The following is an 18,714-nucleotide window of genomic DNA, read 5'->3' as shown; positions in this document are numbered from 1 at the left end:
AATCTAATTAATTGTTGTAATTTAATTTAATTGTTTTTTTATAACCAAATAAATATTAAAACCTTTAATTAAATTAATTTTAAATCTCTCTCCTCTCTCGTGATTTTAATTTAGATTTTAATGTTCTGAGTAATCCATGAGCTATAGCTATCTATTCTTGGTTGTCTGATATTGGTTTCTGTTTTACTAATACCATTCCCACACATGAAATGGTTTGAACACTGGATTTAATTATTACCAGGAATATTTTACTGGATTGCTCAAGCACCCTTTCTATTGGCTGGTGTGACCATGCAGCGGTCACTTTTTATGTATCCTATTTACAGGTTCAGTCAGCTCCATCTCATCTCTTCAAGCTCTTGCTGTAATTACTTACCAAAGTAGATGAACTCTAAATGCCAATAATCTTAAACTATTTCTGGCTAATCTGGAGTCAAAAGTAAGCAAGGTCTAAGTAGACATTTGTAATGCCAGCCTGGCTGAAGCCATTGACGCCATTGCACCACTTCAAACTAAAATCATTAAAGCTAAGCATTTAGGGAATAAATGGTTCTCATCAGATCTTAGGAACTGACTGTTTCGTACTAAACGCAAATGGGGAAAATATCTATCTCAGGTGATATGTAGAGTTCTAAAAACGCTTCAATCTAATACAAAGACACCATTCAAGAAACTAAGAAAGTATATTTTGCTTCCAGAATTGACTTGGCCTCCTGCTCTTCAAAAGAGATTTTCAGGATCATAAATAGTCTTAGGAAACCCCTGATTCACCCATCTGTTTCTTTACATGTTGGTACCCCTTGGTGTAATAAGATGTGGACTTTCTTCAGAGAAAAGAAACTGAATATTAGAAATAAGATTACGTCAGCCCAGGCTATATCAGTACCCGTTATCTCCAACTGGCCTATAGCCAAACTGACTGTAGATAACCCTACTCTTGATTTGCACCTTATTTTTCTGGAGAACATTAAGGGCCTCTTCACGGGCTGGGTGGAGTGTCTAAAATGTAGCAGTAACGCTATTAGCGCTGCATTACCGCTCCGCCCAATCACAAGTTTGGGCATAAAGCTGGAGATTTCCGGCTATTTCCGGCGCTATTACCACCAGTGGTAATAGCGCCAAAAAGCCCCATGTGTCCTATGGACTCTAAATAAATAGGGAATAACAGCACCACTGCAACTCAGGATCTGGTGCAAGTTGCGCCGGACCGTGTTGTGGTAACGCTAATAGTGTTGGCAGTATCCTGGTGCAACTACCGCCGGGATATCGCCAAGGCCCTGATGAGGCCCAAAATCCTTTTTGCCATCTTTAAAACCTATGAATTTCCCTTAGGACCCCTGTTCTTCCTTCCTTGTGAGGAATGAGCAGAATTGTTGTACCCCTTGATTATACATTTATTAATACCTCTTTTTCCCCAAAGTTCTCACAGAAACTTGGATCAAGGACAGCTCTGTCACAGGTTTTGACACACTTCTCCCTGAAGGCTACAAGATCCTCTCTGAGCCCACACTCAACAGGCCAGGATCTTTCCAGAATGGATCCCCGTTTCCACCATTCCCTTTCAGGCCTATTTCTCATTCGAAGGCCTGAAATAGGCTGCCGGGCCAGTTCACCCTCTTCCTCTCTTAATGGGCTGACCTGGCATCTTCTCTCCTTTCCTCCTCCCCCCCAACTCCTACTGCTGAACAACATCCATCTTGACTCTCCTTACTCTTCAGGAGCTTTCCGCAACCTATGCGACTCGTTCTCTCTCTCCACTCTACCCTCTGGTCCAACGCTCACTGCTGGCCACATCTTGGATGCTCTCATCTCCACAGATATCCCTCTCTCTATCCCTCTTACTACCTCACTCTCATGGACTGATCACTCTCTTCTCTCCACTCACCTCAAGCTTTCTTCTGCTTGCACTGGCACACCCTGCACTGCCTCCCACCTACAACGTATTCAGACCCATGAAAAAGGTGTCAGTGTCTGCCTTTGCCTCCACCTACTCCCCTCCTACTGCTACTCTTGCAGCTGATCCCCACCTTGACACAGCCCTCTCTAACTTTCACCTTTCCATCTACAATACTCTCGACATCCTTGCCCCTGAAATGAGGGTCCCACTGAAGCCTGCCAAAAAGTGCAAGTCTTGGTACGACTCTGATTTGGCTGAGCTTAAACACGAGTGCAGGGCAGCGGAATGGAAATGGGGATCTTCAGGTGCACCCTCTGATAAGCTGGATTGCCGCCTTCTGTAAAGGAATATAGACTTTGCATCAGGTTCAAGAAACAAGTCCGTATTCTAGCCTGCATCCCTGTGGCATTCAACAACACTGCCGAACCTTTGAAAGCCTGTAAGTAACTGGCCAATCCTACTGCAGCCTCATCCTCTATTGCACCCACCCAGGTCCTTTGCGGGGCCCTGGCTGCACACTTCACCACCAAAACACAGGAAATCATGTCCTCCCTGTGCCCTGTCACACCTGAGGAGGTTTCTAGACAAGTCCGGTCTATGAAAGCCTCTTCCAAACAGGTGGACCCTTGCCCCTCCAAAACCAGCAAGGACAACATTGACTCTCTTGCTCCTGCCTTGGCAGACCTCTGCAACCTCTCCTTCACCACCAGAGTTTTCCCCACTTCTCTCAAGCATTCTCTTGTGCACCCTCTGCTAAAAGAAACCTCTGCTGATCCTTCTATTCCGGAAAACTATCACCCAATCTCCACCACCCCTTTGCTGGGCAAACTCCTGGAGAAGTTGCCTATCTCTCAGCTTACCCTCCACACTGAATCTGTTGGTTGCCTCCATGACCATCAGTCTCGCTTTAGCGCATCCACAGGCAAGGAAACTGCTCTTCTGATCACCAGTGAAGACCTGCTCTCAAATCTTGACTCTAACTCGCCCTCTGTCTTCATTCTCCTTGACCTCTCCTCTGCTTTTGATACGATAAACCACAACATCCTGATGTCCTGTTTCCGTGATGGCCTGGGCATCACAGTGTCTCGGGAGGATAGCTCATGGGCAACGTGCTCGCCTTGGAAGCAAGACGACACGGTGCACCACAGGTTCGATCCCTGGGTCCGCGCTTAGAAACCTCTGGGTATTAAGCGCGCTATAAATAACCTATCATACATAGATCAGGCCTGCCGTGGCTAGCGTCCTTTCTCTGCGACCATCCTTCCCAGATGTAACTTGGGTCCTTTCTCTCTTCTATTACTCTCTCTACTTGTGGTGTCCCCCATGGATCTAATCTATCACCCTGGTTTTTCAATGCCTAAATGGCCTCTTTGGCCAACAAGATCTCTGCCTTCACCTCTAACTTTCAGTGTTATGCGAATGACATACAGCTCTCTTTCAGGCCACTCTCCGCCTCTTCCTCTTCCTCCTCCTCGCTCATTCCTGACTGTCCGCAATTCATTCCTGGTGTGCTGCTAATGATCTCTGCCTTAATTCCAGTAAAACAGATTGTCCTCATTGGGATCCCTGCTCCCGCTTTCCCACTCTTACTCTGGCCAGCCTTTCTTGGTCCAGCGCCCTCACGCACCAGTGAGGCAATACATCTGGGGGGTCATCTTTGACTCTACTCTCGCCTTCTCTTCTCACCTTTCTGACATGTCCAAAAATTCCCACTACCAGCTGCACCTCCTCAGAGGTATTCCACCTTTTCTTACCTTCCCTCAGAGGCTCACTGTCTCCAGAGCCCTGGTTCTCTCCAGACTGGACTACTGCAACAATCTCTTTCTCAATCTTCCTACTTCTACTCTCGACCTCTTCAATTTGTACAGAACAGAACTGCAAGACTTATTCTTGGCCTCAAGCCCAGAGACCGGATCTCTCTGGCGCTGAAATCACTCCACTGGCTCCCCGTGGTGGCAAGGATCAAGTTCAAGTCCCTCTGCATAGTCCACAGGGCTTTCTGGTGCAAGGGTCCTTACTATCTACAACACTCTCTTCCTAAATACTCTTACCCTATGCAGGCGCCTCCCCCTAGAACAGCCTCCTTACCTCTCTCTGTCTTGAGCCGGACCTCCTTAAGTTCCTTGAAACTCCTCAAGACCTCCCTCTTCTCTTCCTTTTTCGCTCTCCTTCACCCCTGCTAACCTCCTTTCTCTTCCTTCCTGCTTCCCTCCTTATTCTTCCCCAAACTGCTCAGTTCGCAGAATGGTCGCCTGGTGCACCTCCAGAGACTCACAGGTCCCAGGCTCCCTCGCCCGTCCTGAACTGGCCTCTAGGCCTCTGCACTCAGTTTGGCACTCCTGCACTAGGAATATGTTCCATGAGAGTTGCAACCACTCTGCACTTAACCCACATCCCTGCTGGACTGGGCACACTTGTCCCCCTCACCCTCCCTTGCACTTCCTGTATGTGCACTTGCACAACCTTGAATATACTAGGCCTAGCAAGTTTGTCTGTCCTGTCCCCCCTCCATCTCCCCTCCCTAGCTTGGTTGTGCCAAAATACTCATGCATAGGCACATTAGATGACGAACCACCAATCTCGCCAGGCCCAGTATGGTAGTTCATTGTTCTGTATGTCCTTTCGCTCTCCTCCCTCTCTTCTCCCCCTCTCCTTGTCGCGCACTTACACTAGTAGATATGCCTCTGGCCTAGTATGCTAGTTATTGTTGTTAGATCATTTGAAATCTTCAAGGCCTAAGAATGACTGTATTCCTTTGTTCCCTTCCCGCCTTGAAACACTTTGAAGCACTTCACTTGTGTATAAGTGCTTTACAAATAAACAATTAAAATTACAATTATAAAGTTATTGCCTGGAGCCCCTGAAACACGCTTGGGTGACCCACCTCTTGAAGGAACCTGGTCTTAACTCCGAAGAATGGCCCAGTTATCACCCTGTTACTAATGTGCCATTCCTCTTGAAAATCTTGGATCATGTTGCCAGCTATTGATTTCAAGCTATTATTAAAAAATTAATTCTCCTTATTGGGTGACTTTATGTCAGGGTTTTGACCAGGCAGAGACACAGAGCTAGCTTTGATGAATATTCAGGACTCATTATTGCAGATTATGGACCCGGGTCTAGTGGGCATGTTGTTGCTCTCAGTGTCTTTCGAAACCATCGACCACACAATTTTACTCAAGCAAGTCGTGGGGGTCACTTGAGCATCAACCAATTTGGCCTAATGGATTGGCTCTTTTCTTGGTAACAGAATGTCATGTGCACTATAAACAATCATATGTCTCAGGCTGAACTAGTACACTGCGGTGTTCCCCAGGGTTTGTGCAACTCCCCTATCCTGGTTAATTTCTATCTAAAACTGCTTGATGGCAACCTTGTGGATGAGGGGTGTTGTTTCAGAACTACACGTATGATATCCAGCTAGTGTTCCAAATCATCCTGGATCCAGCTACAAATATGCAACATATCCAGAAGGTTTATGCCATCATTGAATGCTGGATGTCAGATAATTGTTTGGGGCTGAATAGAGATAAGACTGAGATCTTGTTGGTGGCTCCTTCCTTCAAACTGTTCAAGGATCTTAACACCTACCCTTATTTCATTGTTGCGGGCCACAAGATCAGAACACAAACTCAAGTTAAAACATTAGGAGTGCTGATGGACTCCTCGCTTTTATCAATCTTCCATATAAAAAAAGTCATCAGTTCCTCTCATTTTCAGTTGATGACATTGAGACAGATTTGCCCACTCCTTTCAGAAAAAAACACTGTGCCACTGTTGCATGTGAAATGCACATCTGGACTATTGCAACCCTTTACATGCAGGGACAATGAAATCCATGCTACAAAAACTTGAAGTGATACATAATACAGCTGCTTGTATTTTGACAGGCTCTCTTAGGCCAGATCACATTACCCCAGACTTAAAATAACTCTGCTGGCTCCTGGTAAAATCCCAAATCAAGTTTAAGCTCTTGACCACAGCCCAAAAAGCCCTATAAGGTCGGCCCCTCTTTACATCAAGAAGTACCTCTGATAATCCTCATCCTCTAGACCTTCACAAGCAGTCTTTCAATACACATTGATTGTTGACCGTTTCCAACTTTCTAGAGGGTTTTGTCACTCGTGTACCATCACTTGTGCTAAGCTCTGGAACCTTTTCCCTATTGATATTTGGAGTACTAGTGATCTGATGACTTTCAGGAAAAAGTTATAAATGTTTCTCTTTTGGTCTGTTCAGTTCCGTAAGGCCTAGAGTCTACTCGGTCCAGTTGTTATATACCTTCTGGTTCTAGCACTGTTACCCATGTTCGTTGTTGACACTGCCTTAACCTGGATTGCTATCTTCAAACAAGAAGAAATAAAATAAAAAGGAGAGGAAGTGTAGGGAGTCAATGTGAATTGATTGTGTGAGTGAAAGGAAGGTGTTTGAGTAGAAGGCAGGGTGGAGTAGTAGTAGTAGTGTGGAGAAGTGAGCAGTAGTGTGGAGGAGAGAGCAGTAGTGGGAGGAGGAGAAAGTAGTATCAGGGAGAAAGCAGTAACATCAATGGGTGGAGGTGAGGCTCAGAAGGAGTGAGAGACATCGGAGGGAGAGAGGGGGAACACACAGGGAATAGAATGAGTGAAGGAGGGTAGAACTAGAAGGAGGAGAGTAGTGAAAGGAGAATTCCAGGAGGTGAGAGGGAGAGGGAGAGGAATACATTGGCATGATAAAAAAGGAGACTGATGGTCAGGGTTTCTGTAAGGCACAATCCAATATCCCTTTTAAGTTACTAACCTCTGGATAGAGTAGGGACAGTCTAGGAAGCCCCTGAAGGAGCTTAGACAGAGAAAGTGCTCTGCCTTTAGGTCTTCGCTTCTGGTATCAGTTGGAGGACTCTCTGTCATGCATCGGGTGTTCCTCCATCTGTGGTGGCACCGCCGACCTTACCGGACCATGCATGGGCTTGTCCCTTCCAAACAGAGCTTCCGTTTTGCCCATCCCAATATGGCGGCTCTAAATTATCTGGTTTTTGCGACGCTGCAACAGACTCCAGCTCTGATTTAATATCAGCATTGGCGGGAAATGGCATGCCTTATTATAGTAAGTTACTGCGATACGTTGGTCCTGGATTTCCTACCTGGGTTCCTGGTTCATGCTGCATCCTTGCTGTCCTTCTTGCCTTCTCCCCCTTCCTTCCTATCACCTCCCGTGCTAGCCTTACCTTCGATGTGCCAGCCCTCCCTACTTGTGATTAGGAGTATTCTGCTACCTTGTGTACTTCAGTCCTGCCTCTCATTCTGCCTTTGGAGAATTCTTCACGTCACTCCAACTCATGTAAGGATTTCTTCAGGGTTTTTCCCTCTCCTGAAGGGAGTGCTTTTCCTTAACATTGGTCCCTTTCTTTGGGGTTCATCCTGTTGGTTGTTTCTGATTGACTGGCAGGGTAGCTTCCTCAGAAGGCAGACCCTTTTTTGCCAAAAAGAAGCGCTCAAAGTCTCTGGTAGCCCTGCCATTGACACTCTCCTCTCTAAGGAATGGCTCCTCCTTAACATATGACTTAACACTCCCCACCCTACCGTGGGTGATCTGCTTCCCGCTGTTTACTTCTCTGGTTGCTTACAGATCCCTTACTGCCAAATTGACTGCATCCCTTGACTCCCCGCCCCCTTGTATCTCTGCTACCCTCATCATGTCATGTCCTTTCCCCTATTTGTTAAGCGCGCCGTTGCTACCCAAAGCTAGGTCCGTACTCAATAAAGACCCTAATAATAATAATAACTTCGACAGTAGGGTGGAATCTGCGGCATATATGAACCTGGGGACAAGCGACACTTGGGTTACGGAGGATTGGTGCTCTTTAGACAAGAGATAGAGGGACGACCCTAGGTCCCTGAATATTCAAATGAAAACCCATGAACCATGTGTGAGATTTACAACATTTCTTGAGCCATCTGTGACACTTATCTAAACTCCTGTCAGACTGAACCCCTTTTCGTGGAGCCTGCTGGCCCTACTAATTTTTCTTTTCCATAGCCTTTCGATATGGGTCTATCCTTACTCCAACACCTAAAAACCATACCCATCATTCTTGACAATGTGCTATCCTTTCTTACATAAGTAACTGCTGTTCCAAAAAAGGTGCACAATACCTCCTCCCCCACCCCTAAAGGCTGCTAAGAATTGCCCTGCCTTTTTAATAGATTTCAGAAATGATTAACCTGCTGCTAGCCATAGGCATGTCCCATCCTATCTTCTGCAATGGATTATATGCCAGACTACCAAGACAAAGAGTATGAAACTTTAAAAAAATCCTCAAACCCTGACTGATCCCTCAATTAAAAAGATCAGATCACAGTATAATAGCATTGAAACTTTAACACTGTTTGGCAAGCAAACATTCATTCATGTCAAAACCCTTCATGAGACACACAAAGAATCCACACCCAGGCACCCGACTACCTGACTAAAGTTCTGCTTCTCTCCCAATCCATCGGACCACTAGTCAACTCCTCATACATCAGTGGCCTTTTGCCAAACAAAGCACACTCTTTATTGGGGGTTATTTACATACATGAAGGTCTTTCATCTGTAACTCTGTCCCAATGCATCTATGTCTGGTGCAAGACCCTATTAATTCAGACCTGCAACTGTCTTCATAACTGGATTATGATCTTCACACATTTTGTGCCTTCTCGCAACTCTTTCCTCGCTTTCCTCATTGCACTGTGAAGCGATGGCATGGTGATGGCTACCATCATACAAAAATTATTTTAATTGGCTAAGGGTGTTGGGAACCTCGGACTAGCCAAGTACTGAGGGGCCCTTGAACACTTGATGTTATCAGGGCCAGTCATAAAATCCAATGGCTTATCCATGTAAAAAAGTAGCTCACGATATTGGCGTTAAGCACCTATTGGGATGGTCCAACAACAATAACTGGAGATGCAGAAACAAGAGCAAAGGTGGCTTACTCAAGGACTAATAGGGACAGGGCGATGATAATGTGTTCTGCTCTGGCCTGTGGTTTGGACTACCTAAATCAAAACCGTATGCCAGGATATGAAGAGTACCTGGAAGTAATTGTCCCATTGTATTAGAGGAGAATGTAAGTATCTTTCAAAGCCTCATGTCAAGGACAAGGAGACTGCTTCGGCTTTAAGATCTTAGTGAGTAACCCTCGGGTAAGGGCATGTGATGCTTTATTGGTTAGGCAAAGGATATTTAACTTTGTTGTTCGCTCAAAGGGGAGTCATTGAAAGGTCAGCGATAAAGGTATTATGTAATCTCTTTGGTGTCTTTCATTCAAGTAGCATAGTTTCTTGACTCATTTCACATTGGAAATCTCTTTTTGATGAAGCCAATACGGCTAGCATTGCATTATTCCAATGTAGAGGTTATCACTGAAAGCACCAAAGCGAGTTTGAGGAAGGGATATGGGCATGTAGAAGCAGAGTGGGCCCTTAAAAATAGCAAAAGTGGTAACATGCATTGCTGGCTGTTAATGGTCACCATCAAACAAGACATGCAACATTTCCGGGGTGGTGTAGATGATGATCCTAGTGAGTCAGGCCACCAGAAGAGCAGATGAGTCATGCATTGTGTCCAGAGGTAAGATCCAGTTTACTTGGCTCTTAAGGTAGTTTGCCAAGTCATGACTCTCTATAGATCTCTCTTTCAGTTTCAGTTAGATGTCAGGCCACCTGCAAAGAGGTGATGACTACCATAGTGGGCTTTCAAAGATGTGGCACTGCCAAACACCTTAGATAGTGCCTGATGCCAACCTGGCTTTCCCTAAAGCATTTTATTGCATTGTCTCTTTTTGTCCCACTACTTCTGCATTTCCAGCGGCACAGCCCAGGGCATTTACCTTTACTTGGATGCAGACCACGATCCATTGCTTCAAATTCGATTTGCTTCAACCCTTTACAAGAGAAGACCAAATGCTTTTCAACCTTCTTTGCCAACACACCATCAGTGCATATGGTGCTTCACATTTTCTCAAGCTAATTGTCTTTGGTTGGGCAGGTTGGACTCTTTATCGCACCACTCGCGGCAGGTGTAGTCCAGGCACTGCATCCAATGTGGGAAGGTGCCACCTGATTGGAAGTCTGAAGATTTTTGCCTCTTACCGAACCAGCTAGACGTATCTGCTATTGCAACATTGTGAATCTGAGCTAAAATGTGCAAATTCTAAATTCATTATGCTGTGCTAAATTAGGTACATGGACATTGAGAAATGCTTTCGAACTTTCATATTAAGGTTCTATTCTGGGGAATATTTTAAACATGAATTCATATATTCGGAGCAAACTAATGATCTCTGATATTAAAATCCTTATAGTTGCTGTTCAACATAAAATTGGTGGAATGTGAAACCGATCAGACTAATGCACATTGTAGAACTATAGTGCCACATCATGAACACACATATAGAAGTTCAGAACCCCTGACACACTGCTGGTACTCCTTCTCCCAACATTCTTTTTGCTTATCGTTACTTGTATATTTTCCTGTTTCTTACCTCAAGGAATCAACTTCAGCAGAAATAAAATAATGTCCCAGAGCTGGTGAAGTCTTAAATACATCGGTTATCTACAAAAAAAGAACAAAATACTTAAATCCATTGATATTGGAGGGGTAGTCGAGAGTGCGAAACCAAGTGCAACAGCCGAGTAAGAGACTTGTTTGTGAAAAGCGTGCATAGCCCGTTTCCCAGCCCTGGTCCGTGCACGGGTGTACTCTTCCCTTCCCCTGGAGTAGGGATAGTTCCCATGCATACCACCAGCCCTAGCTCCCAGTATGCAGGGTAGGGAGAGGCGGTGCACCTGCTAAATAAAATTGCTGTTAACAGGAGATGAGCTACACCCTGAGTTCTTAGATGAGTAATGGACACAGACACTAGAGTGAATTTTACAGGGATCCCAATGGGGACCCCTCTTTATTTATGATAAACATGTAACTTTCAAATACCCTTCCCTTTCCGATTCTCCTGGCATGAGCACCAACTAAATGGGAACCTGCTGCATCAGCTCACCCTTCCTTTACTCGGGTGAGTCTGACACAACAGACCCCTTTACATATACTCAGATACCGCCCACATGGAGTGTGAGGCCAGAGGATGGCCTCTGTGGGTGCTCCCATCTTGCTAGGTAACCTCAGGCAGGCCGCCACACTATTCCACTAACTCATGCCAGGTTACCTCCCGTCTACCCTCTTTTTTTTCTTAATGTCCATACGTATATTTAATGTCCTAACCCTACTTAACTTTTAAGATCCCTTCCTATATAACCCCCATTCTACTTTCCCTACTTAACATTCTTCTTAACAATACTTACATATATACATTGACACACACCATATATACAGCATATAACACCAAATAAACACTATATCACAATGGGGGGGCTGCAGGTAGTCATCCCCTTAACAATACTTTCAAGGGCTGTCTGTCTCTGGTGGCCCTGGCACACTGAGGACTGGCTGGCAAGATGGATAAAGGGCTGGCTCGGGGACTGTCCTCTGATGATAGATGGGGGCCTGTCCCCTCTTCTTTCTTCAGGGTGATCCCGTCCACCACATGGGGCCAACCACACTCTGCCGATGCAGCTCTGTGGTGAGCTGGATGGTTTCATCCAAAGCCAAACAGACACACAGATAAATAAAACATAGCTTACACATGTAATAAAGTACTTGTATTACCCTGGTGTCTGCGTCTTTATTTCTAGTTGCTCTCTTAAGGGACGAGCACACAGACCCTACTAGCCAGGCCCCATGGGGCCACAGGCTACATTACCTTTCTATCACTGAACAAGGAGATATGTCTACATAAATGTGAGTGGGAGCAGATCAACAGAGCTTCTCTGGAATGCCTTATCTTTTATGTTATGTTATGTTAAGGTACTTATATAGCGCACCGTCACCAACGGAATTGGTCCCCAGGCGCTCTGGCGGATCTGTAAATGAGATGGTGGGATCGGTTAGTAAGGTGAAGAGGGGGTAGGATAGTGAGAGGAGTGGTGTACTGTTTCCAGCTTCAACTCGGTAGACACCGGGTGCTGAGCTTTGGTGCGAATATTGGATCGGTGTCAGTCTGCGTGTGCTGTTGGTGCGGCTTATGTGTTGCGGTGTGGTGATGTGCGTATATCATTAGCTATCCTATCTGAACGTATTGTGTAATGGGCCGTTCGATGGTGCTGGCAGTACAAACAGCTTATCACAGGCTCTCCTGCAGTGTCAACCATGAAACCTATTGCAGTGAGTACACGCAGCAGGCTTCAGTGCCTCAGTATCGCTGCTCCACAAGTGAATAGTAATTGAGTAACACTTTGGTCTGACATCATCTGGGGTGTACAGCTGCAAATTTGATAATCACAACTTCTAGGCACCATATGTGTTTCCGGGTAGATTGCCTAGAATGCTAGGGCAGTATATGACCTCGCTGGTGCCACGATAAATAAAAATGCAAATAAGATCTTATTTTTCAAACAATCGACCACAGTGAAGTGACAGGAACCAACTTTAATTTCCCTTTACACTTGATGGAAATGAGCATACTAGTGCCTGTAGACGATGACGGTGTTGTTTGCATGAATTTCTTGTGATTCAGTTCATGATGTGTATATTTATAGTTTTGTAACTTTTACTGTGAACAGTTCTGACCCCTTTTAATTGCCAGACTGGCGCTTTATACACGTTTAAAAAAATAATACATTATACACAATGAGGGGCGTCAGCTGGAAAAAGAAAAAAAAAAAAAAATCAAGGCACACGTCACACTGAGTCAGAATACATGAAACGATTATTGAGAGGCTGTAGCGATATCGCGAGACCTCCCGGTCACGCGAGATCTCGTGCGCGGCCGGAAGTGCGGGCCCCACGCGCTCAGCGAGGCATTCGCGCATGAGTAAGCCACGGAGCAGGACACGCTCCCCGCGCTCCTCCCATGAAGAGGCCTCCAAGCCGGCAGAGAGACCCTCGGTATTTACACGAGTTGTGTCGCAGCTCAAGGGCCTGTTGCCCATCATTGACTCATATCATATATGTTGTAGATTTACTTGAGTGGCACAGAAGAATAAAAGCACACGACTTGCAACCACACCGCCTCCTATCATTTATTGTGAGAATTATACAACATAATTGGCGACGAGGATCATCACTAAAACCCGCGTGGATCCATGCAAGGAGCGACACCACCACCGCCCTTCCTGCAAACTCCAGGTAGGCCTGCCATTCCGTGGCCACAATGGCAACCCTTATTCACAACGTATGTAGAGGCCATGGGTGGTGCGGGCTACTCGGCGGCGAGACGCAGGACGATGTTACTAAATGCCCTGGGCGTCGAAAGACAGAGGGTGTTTGAGAGTCTCACCCCGGAGCCGGTAGCTGGTGATAATGATGATGTATTCAAGGAGGCAGTATGAAGGATTTTTAAAAGGTTCGCCAGCAAGGAGAATACCGTCCTGCACAGGATTCGGTTATACAGCCGCAAACAGGAAGCGTCCGAACCTGTTGATGATTATGTCACAAAACTGCGCGAACTGGCGGCGCTCTGCAGTTTTGGTAACAACGCTGAGAGTCTCATCTGCGACATGCTGGTGGTCCACACCAACAGCAGAAAAGTACAAGATAAGTTCCTTTTAGAGAAGGAATTGCAGCTGGAAAAAGCTATTGAAATAGCGAGAGCAGTTGAGGAGACGGTAGGCAGAAGGAAAGAATTCGCAAGCGGCCACGGCCCTACCAAAGTACAATCAGTGGCATTCCGCCCAAAGAAAGAGAGGCCGGTCCTCGATGCGAGAGAAGGAAAATGGGGGAAGAAAGAACCGTTGAAATGCCACAGGTGTACCAGCACGAAGCACCTAGCCTTCGATAGAGAGTGCCCAGCAAGAGACAAGGAGTGCTCAGTATGCAAAAAGATTGGTCACTTCACAATCGTGTGTCGGTGGCGCAACAAGAAGATCACGAGTGTCAACGCTGAACACAAGGCGGAGAGGGATTCGTCCTCGGAAGATGAAGGGAGACCGACAGTCATCATGGTGAACAGCTCCCGGGCCAGAAGGGAAAAGCCCCACTGTGCAATCAAAACCAATGGACTGGAAACCAGGGTCATGGCTGATTCGGGTTCTGATCTCACCATAATACCCCTACGCACGTACAAAGAGATGATGGGTACGGAGACGGTCCAAGTACTCAGCACACAGCACAAGCCTACAGTTTTTGGTGCCACGTCTGTAGACTTGTTGGGCTACATCAAAGGGAAAGTAGAGTTCAAAGGAAGAGAGACCACCACCAAAGTTTACTTTAGTCAAGAAGGCCCAGCGGTAGGGTGGGACGACCAGGCGAAACTGAAGATCAAGCTGGACCCCAGCACAGAGGATCAGGTACTGTCAGTCAGTTGGAGGAGTGCACCAGTAGTGAAAAGTGATTACCCCAAACTATTTTCGGAAGAACCTGGTCACATCAAGGGCTTCGTCCACAAAATATTGCTCAAAACCAACGCAGTTCCCGTCAAGCATAGAGTAAGGCCAGTACCGGCAACTGCAAGAGACACACTCAGAAGCCAACTGGACAGAATGAAGAAAGATGGCGTCATCGAAGAAATTGAAGCTTCTGAGTGGCTGAGCCCAGTAGTACTCATAAAGAAACAGAACTCACAAGAGCTAAGAGTATGCATTGACCTCCGCAGCCTAAACCTGGAAGTTATTGCGGACAGCTACCCACTGCCGAGCATAAATGAGTTAATCCTCATGATGAAGGAAGCCAAAGTATTCTAGGAACTGGACATGAGGAAAGCCTATCATCAAATTCAACTGCACAAGGAGTCCAAGCCACTCACCGCTTTCATCACCCCGTTTGGCACGTACCAGTTCACCAAAATGCCATTTGGTTTATCATCTGCAGCCTCGGCGTTTCAACGCATGATGGATGCCCTACTGCGGAACGTCAGGAACGTGGCCTATTTCCAGGAAGACATCCTTATCTACGCGAGGGACGAACAGACGCACAATGTCACATTGAGCACAGTACTCACCAAACTGCAAGAAGCGGGTGTGAGATTAAGGTACGTAAAATGTGTGTTCAAAGCAAAAGAAGTTGAGTATTTGGGGTACAAAATATCAGAGAAAGGTATAAGTCCCAAGCAAAACTTACTGCAGGCCACAATTAAAGCTCCAGAACCCACCAACAAAGACAAAGTGAGCTAATTCCTCGGGTTGGTGGAGTACTATGCAAAATTCATCCCCAAATTCTCGGAAACCTCAGCACCGCTCCGAGAGCAAAAGGGTCGGAGTACACGTGGCAGGAAGATCAGAAGAAAGCGGTGGAAAGCATAAAACGACACATAGTTGAAGCGCCATGCTTGCAACCATTCAACCCAGAGTGGAGTACAGTCATCACTACAGTGCATATGGACTAGGGGCGGTCCTCACTCAGAAGAAGGGCGACACGGAACATGTGGTAGCGTTTGCCTCGAAAGCCCTATCGTCAGCTGAACAAAACTACTCCACCATAGAGAAGGAGATGCTAGCGTGTGCATGGGCTGTGGAACATTTCAGGACATATGTGTGGGGCACGAAGTTCAAGTTGGTTACCGACCATAAGTCCCTCATCCACATGCTCAGCCCAGGTGGCACCAAAGTGTCAACACCCAGATTAGCACGCATAGCAGCAGAACTACAGGATTACACCTTCGAGGTGCAACACATCTCCGGATGGAAGAATTCGCAGGCAGACTGCATGTCAAGATTGCCAGAGGGCAAGGACAATGCCACCACTTTCTTACAAGAAGAATGCATTTTAGCATCCATTACAGATCTCAAGGCACCCGACTACCTGGAACTCAGCAAAAAACACTGGATGGAAGAAGACAGAAAGGATCCTACCATGGTGAGAATCAGAGAATGGATCAAAAACGGATGGCCAGACGAAAGGGCAGTGCCAGAAGGTATGAGACCTTATTGGAAAGTGGCAGATGAGATCTCAGAAGCCGACGGCATAATTATGAAAACCGACCAGATAATCCCGCCCGCAGGCATGAGGAAAATCATTATGTGCAGGGCCCATGCGGGCCATCTGGGGAACACCATGACACGTCGCAGAGTGAGAGAAGCCTACTGGTGGCCGTCCATGGACCTGGAGATCCACACCATGATTGAGAGATGCCATGAGTGTCTCAACAGTGACAAGCGCCTGAAAATCAGACAGGCGTCCATGATTCCCACAGAAACCCGGAAGCGGTGTGGTCAAAAGTGGGTCTTCATAGGACCATTAGAGGCGATGGCGCCCGAGCATCGGTACGGTATAGTGCTAGTGGACTATTTATCGAAATGGGTCGAGGCCGAGTTTGTTCCTAACATCACGACCGCAACCGTAATAGAGGTCCTCACGGCCATTGTTCAGAGGGAAGGGCTCCCCAACGAGTTAGTAACAGACAACAGAGTACAACTTATATCCAGAGACATGGAACTGTTTCTGAGGAAGCACAACATACACCAGAAGAAAGCAGCACTCTACCATCCCCAAGCAAATGGGCTCGTCGAGAGGGCCAATAGGTTCATTAAGGGAACCATCCAATTAGCAACCGCTTCAGGAATGGATCCCCTCAAAACAACAAAAGAGGCCATCGCAGCTCACAGACTGACCCCCAACGGGATCACCCAAATTTCTCCGTTTCGCATGCTGAGAGGGAGGAGAGCAGCATCCACGCTAGTACCGCCATGGTTGGCCAAAGTAAGAGAAGACGAAGAAGTAGACATGTCGGAAGTGGTGTGGAGAATAGAGAACAGCAAGGCACGCATGAAAAGGTGGAGCGACAGAAGAAGAAGAACTAAACAAGAGTCAGAAGTAAAAGAAGGAGATTGGATCAAAATACGGTTACCAACCAAGGATCAGATCACGGGCTCACGGTTCAGCAGACCGGTGAAGGTGATTCACCGAGGAGCCAACCATGTCCGCACCGAAGATGGGTGCACATGGAACATGGAAAGAGTAGCCATGTTTGAAAAGAGGCAAGAGAGAGAAAAGACTTATAAAAGGTCTGAAGCTGAAGGAGTAATGGACAATGAGAGGGGGGAAGAACGAGAGCCGGAGACAGACAGAAGAGAAGTTGAAGGAAATGAGCTTCAAGTGGATGCCCCCACTCTCGAGCGAGAAAATGACCAGCAGGACGTGTGCGGTGAGAGAGGCGATCGTCCGCGAAGGGAACACAGAAGACCGGTGAGATACAATGACTATGTATTGCAATGAACTGCCTTTGCATTATCAGAGGGAGGTGTGTAGAGATATCACGAGATCTCCCGGTCTCGCGAGATCTCATGCGCGGCCGGATGTGTGGCCCTGCGCGCTTAGCGAGGCATTCGAGCGGGAGTAAGCCACGGAGCAGGACGCGCTCCCTGCGCTCCTCCCATGAAGAGGCCTCCAAGCCGCAAGAGAGACTGTCGGTATTTACACGAGTTGTGTCGCAGCTCCAGGGCCTGTTGCCCATCATTGACTCATATCATATATGTTGCAGATTTACTTGAGTGGCACAGAAGAATAAAAGCACACGACTTGCAACCACACCGCCTCCTATCATTTATTGTGAAAATTATACAACAGAGGCATTCCTTATAACCGTAATCCTCAGTCACTCCTCTATGCTGGTACAAAAGCTTACAAGCGAACCCAGCAATCAATTGCAGCACTGCGCTGGACGAAAACTGATGCCTGCGCCCGTGTACACCTTACCGGAAGCTCAGCCGTTGTGAACCGTTTTACTTGAACGGCTTGTGCGGCTCCAGCGGCTTGCTCCCACAGTATCTGCGGTCTGCAGAACTCTCCGGGACTACGGGGGCTCCTCCGGGGTTCCTTATAGGAGTCGTGGGCTTAGGTCCCTGTGTCTCGAGAGGCGCCACCCGGATTCCAAAAGGAGTTCCCAAAAAAAAAAAAACGCAGATCACCACGGCGCCCGTACTGCTGCACTACACTGACTCAAGCCGCACCCCTAGGCGGAACCAGAACCGAAAATCTCAGCGTGTCAACAAGGGGCCGCTTCCGAGTCAAAACATGGTTCTTATTCTGCTGTCTTTCTAGATGTCCAGGCGACACGTGGACAGAGGACTGGTATGTCCTATGTCTGAAAAACCATTATACATTATATAAAGGACAAGAAGGCTAATTATACAACCAATGATTATGCATGAAATGAGGCAGAGCAAGGACTGTGCAATGAGCATCCTTATTGAAAGAATGCCTTACGGCATGACGTCAGACCAGTAGGCAGCGGCACAGGCCTAAACACGCAAGATTTCATGGCTTCTGGTGTCCCACAAATCGTGCATCAATAACCCCTTACACCACCTGTTTGCTGACTGCCATCGCTTGCCAGTGTGCTAATGTACCCATCTGTGGGAGCCTTCACTACCCACATGTGGGTGGATCCTGTCCCCTTTCAGGGCAGTTGATTTGTCAGATAACTGGGGGCGTTACAGCAGGTGTACAGGGCAGTAAAAGGGTTGTTAAAAGTTCAGGCAGCAGGCATGTCACATTGAGGCGTGGGTTGAACTTGGACAATGGATAACATCATGGAGGTCACTCAACTACAGAAAGCGGAACAACCTGAGTAGCTTATTCTTACAATTATTCTACCTGACTATTGAAGGTTCTGGCAAATGTTTTGCATGGGGTCCACCCGACAGGTCAGCCGTTTTTGGCTTTGAAAAATGTAAGCATTGCTGGAGTGAAAAGGACCAACTAGTTAGTTTGAAAAGGAGATCCTCTCGACTGGCAATTTAATGCACACAAATATACCACTATGCCATAAAATCTAGCCAGGCAGCGACTCGTGCAGACTTCACACAGCC

General features: G+C 46.8%; 1 protein-coding gene across 4 annotated transcripts in view; it reads right to left on the bottom strand.

Moving 5' to 3' along the window:
* Positions 1–18,714, bottom strand: part of C7PH3orf52 (chromosome 7p C3orf52 homolog) — a 383,974-nt gene that overhangs the window by 82,718 nt on the left and 282,542 nt on the right. For all 4 annotated transcript variants that reach the window (XM_069636457.1, XM_069636459.1, XM_069636458.1 and 1 more), the window contains one exon: positions 10,401–10,471. In XM_069636457.1, coding sequence (XP_069492558.1) covers positions 10,401–10,471 — 71 coding nt within the window. The remainder of the gene's footprint in view (positions 1–10,400; positions 10,472–18,714) is intronic.

The sequence above is a fragment of the Ambystoma mexicanum genome, chromosome 7p, assembly GCF_040938575.1.
Source record: "Ambystoma mexicanum isolate Mex_15411 chromosome 7p, UKY_AmexF1_1, whole genome shotgun sequence".
NCBI classification, from domain to species: domain Eukaryota; kingdom Metazoa; phylum Chordata; class Amphibia; order Caudata; family Ambystomatidae; genus Ambystoma; species Ambystoma mexicanum.
The sequence above is the reverse complement of the archived record's forward strand: the minus strand, read 5'-3'. Positions and strand labels throughout refer to the sequence as shown.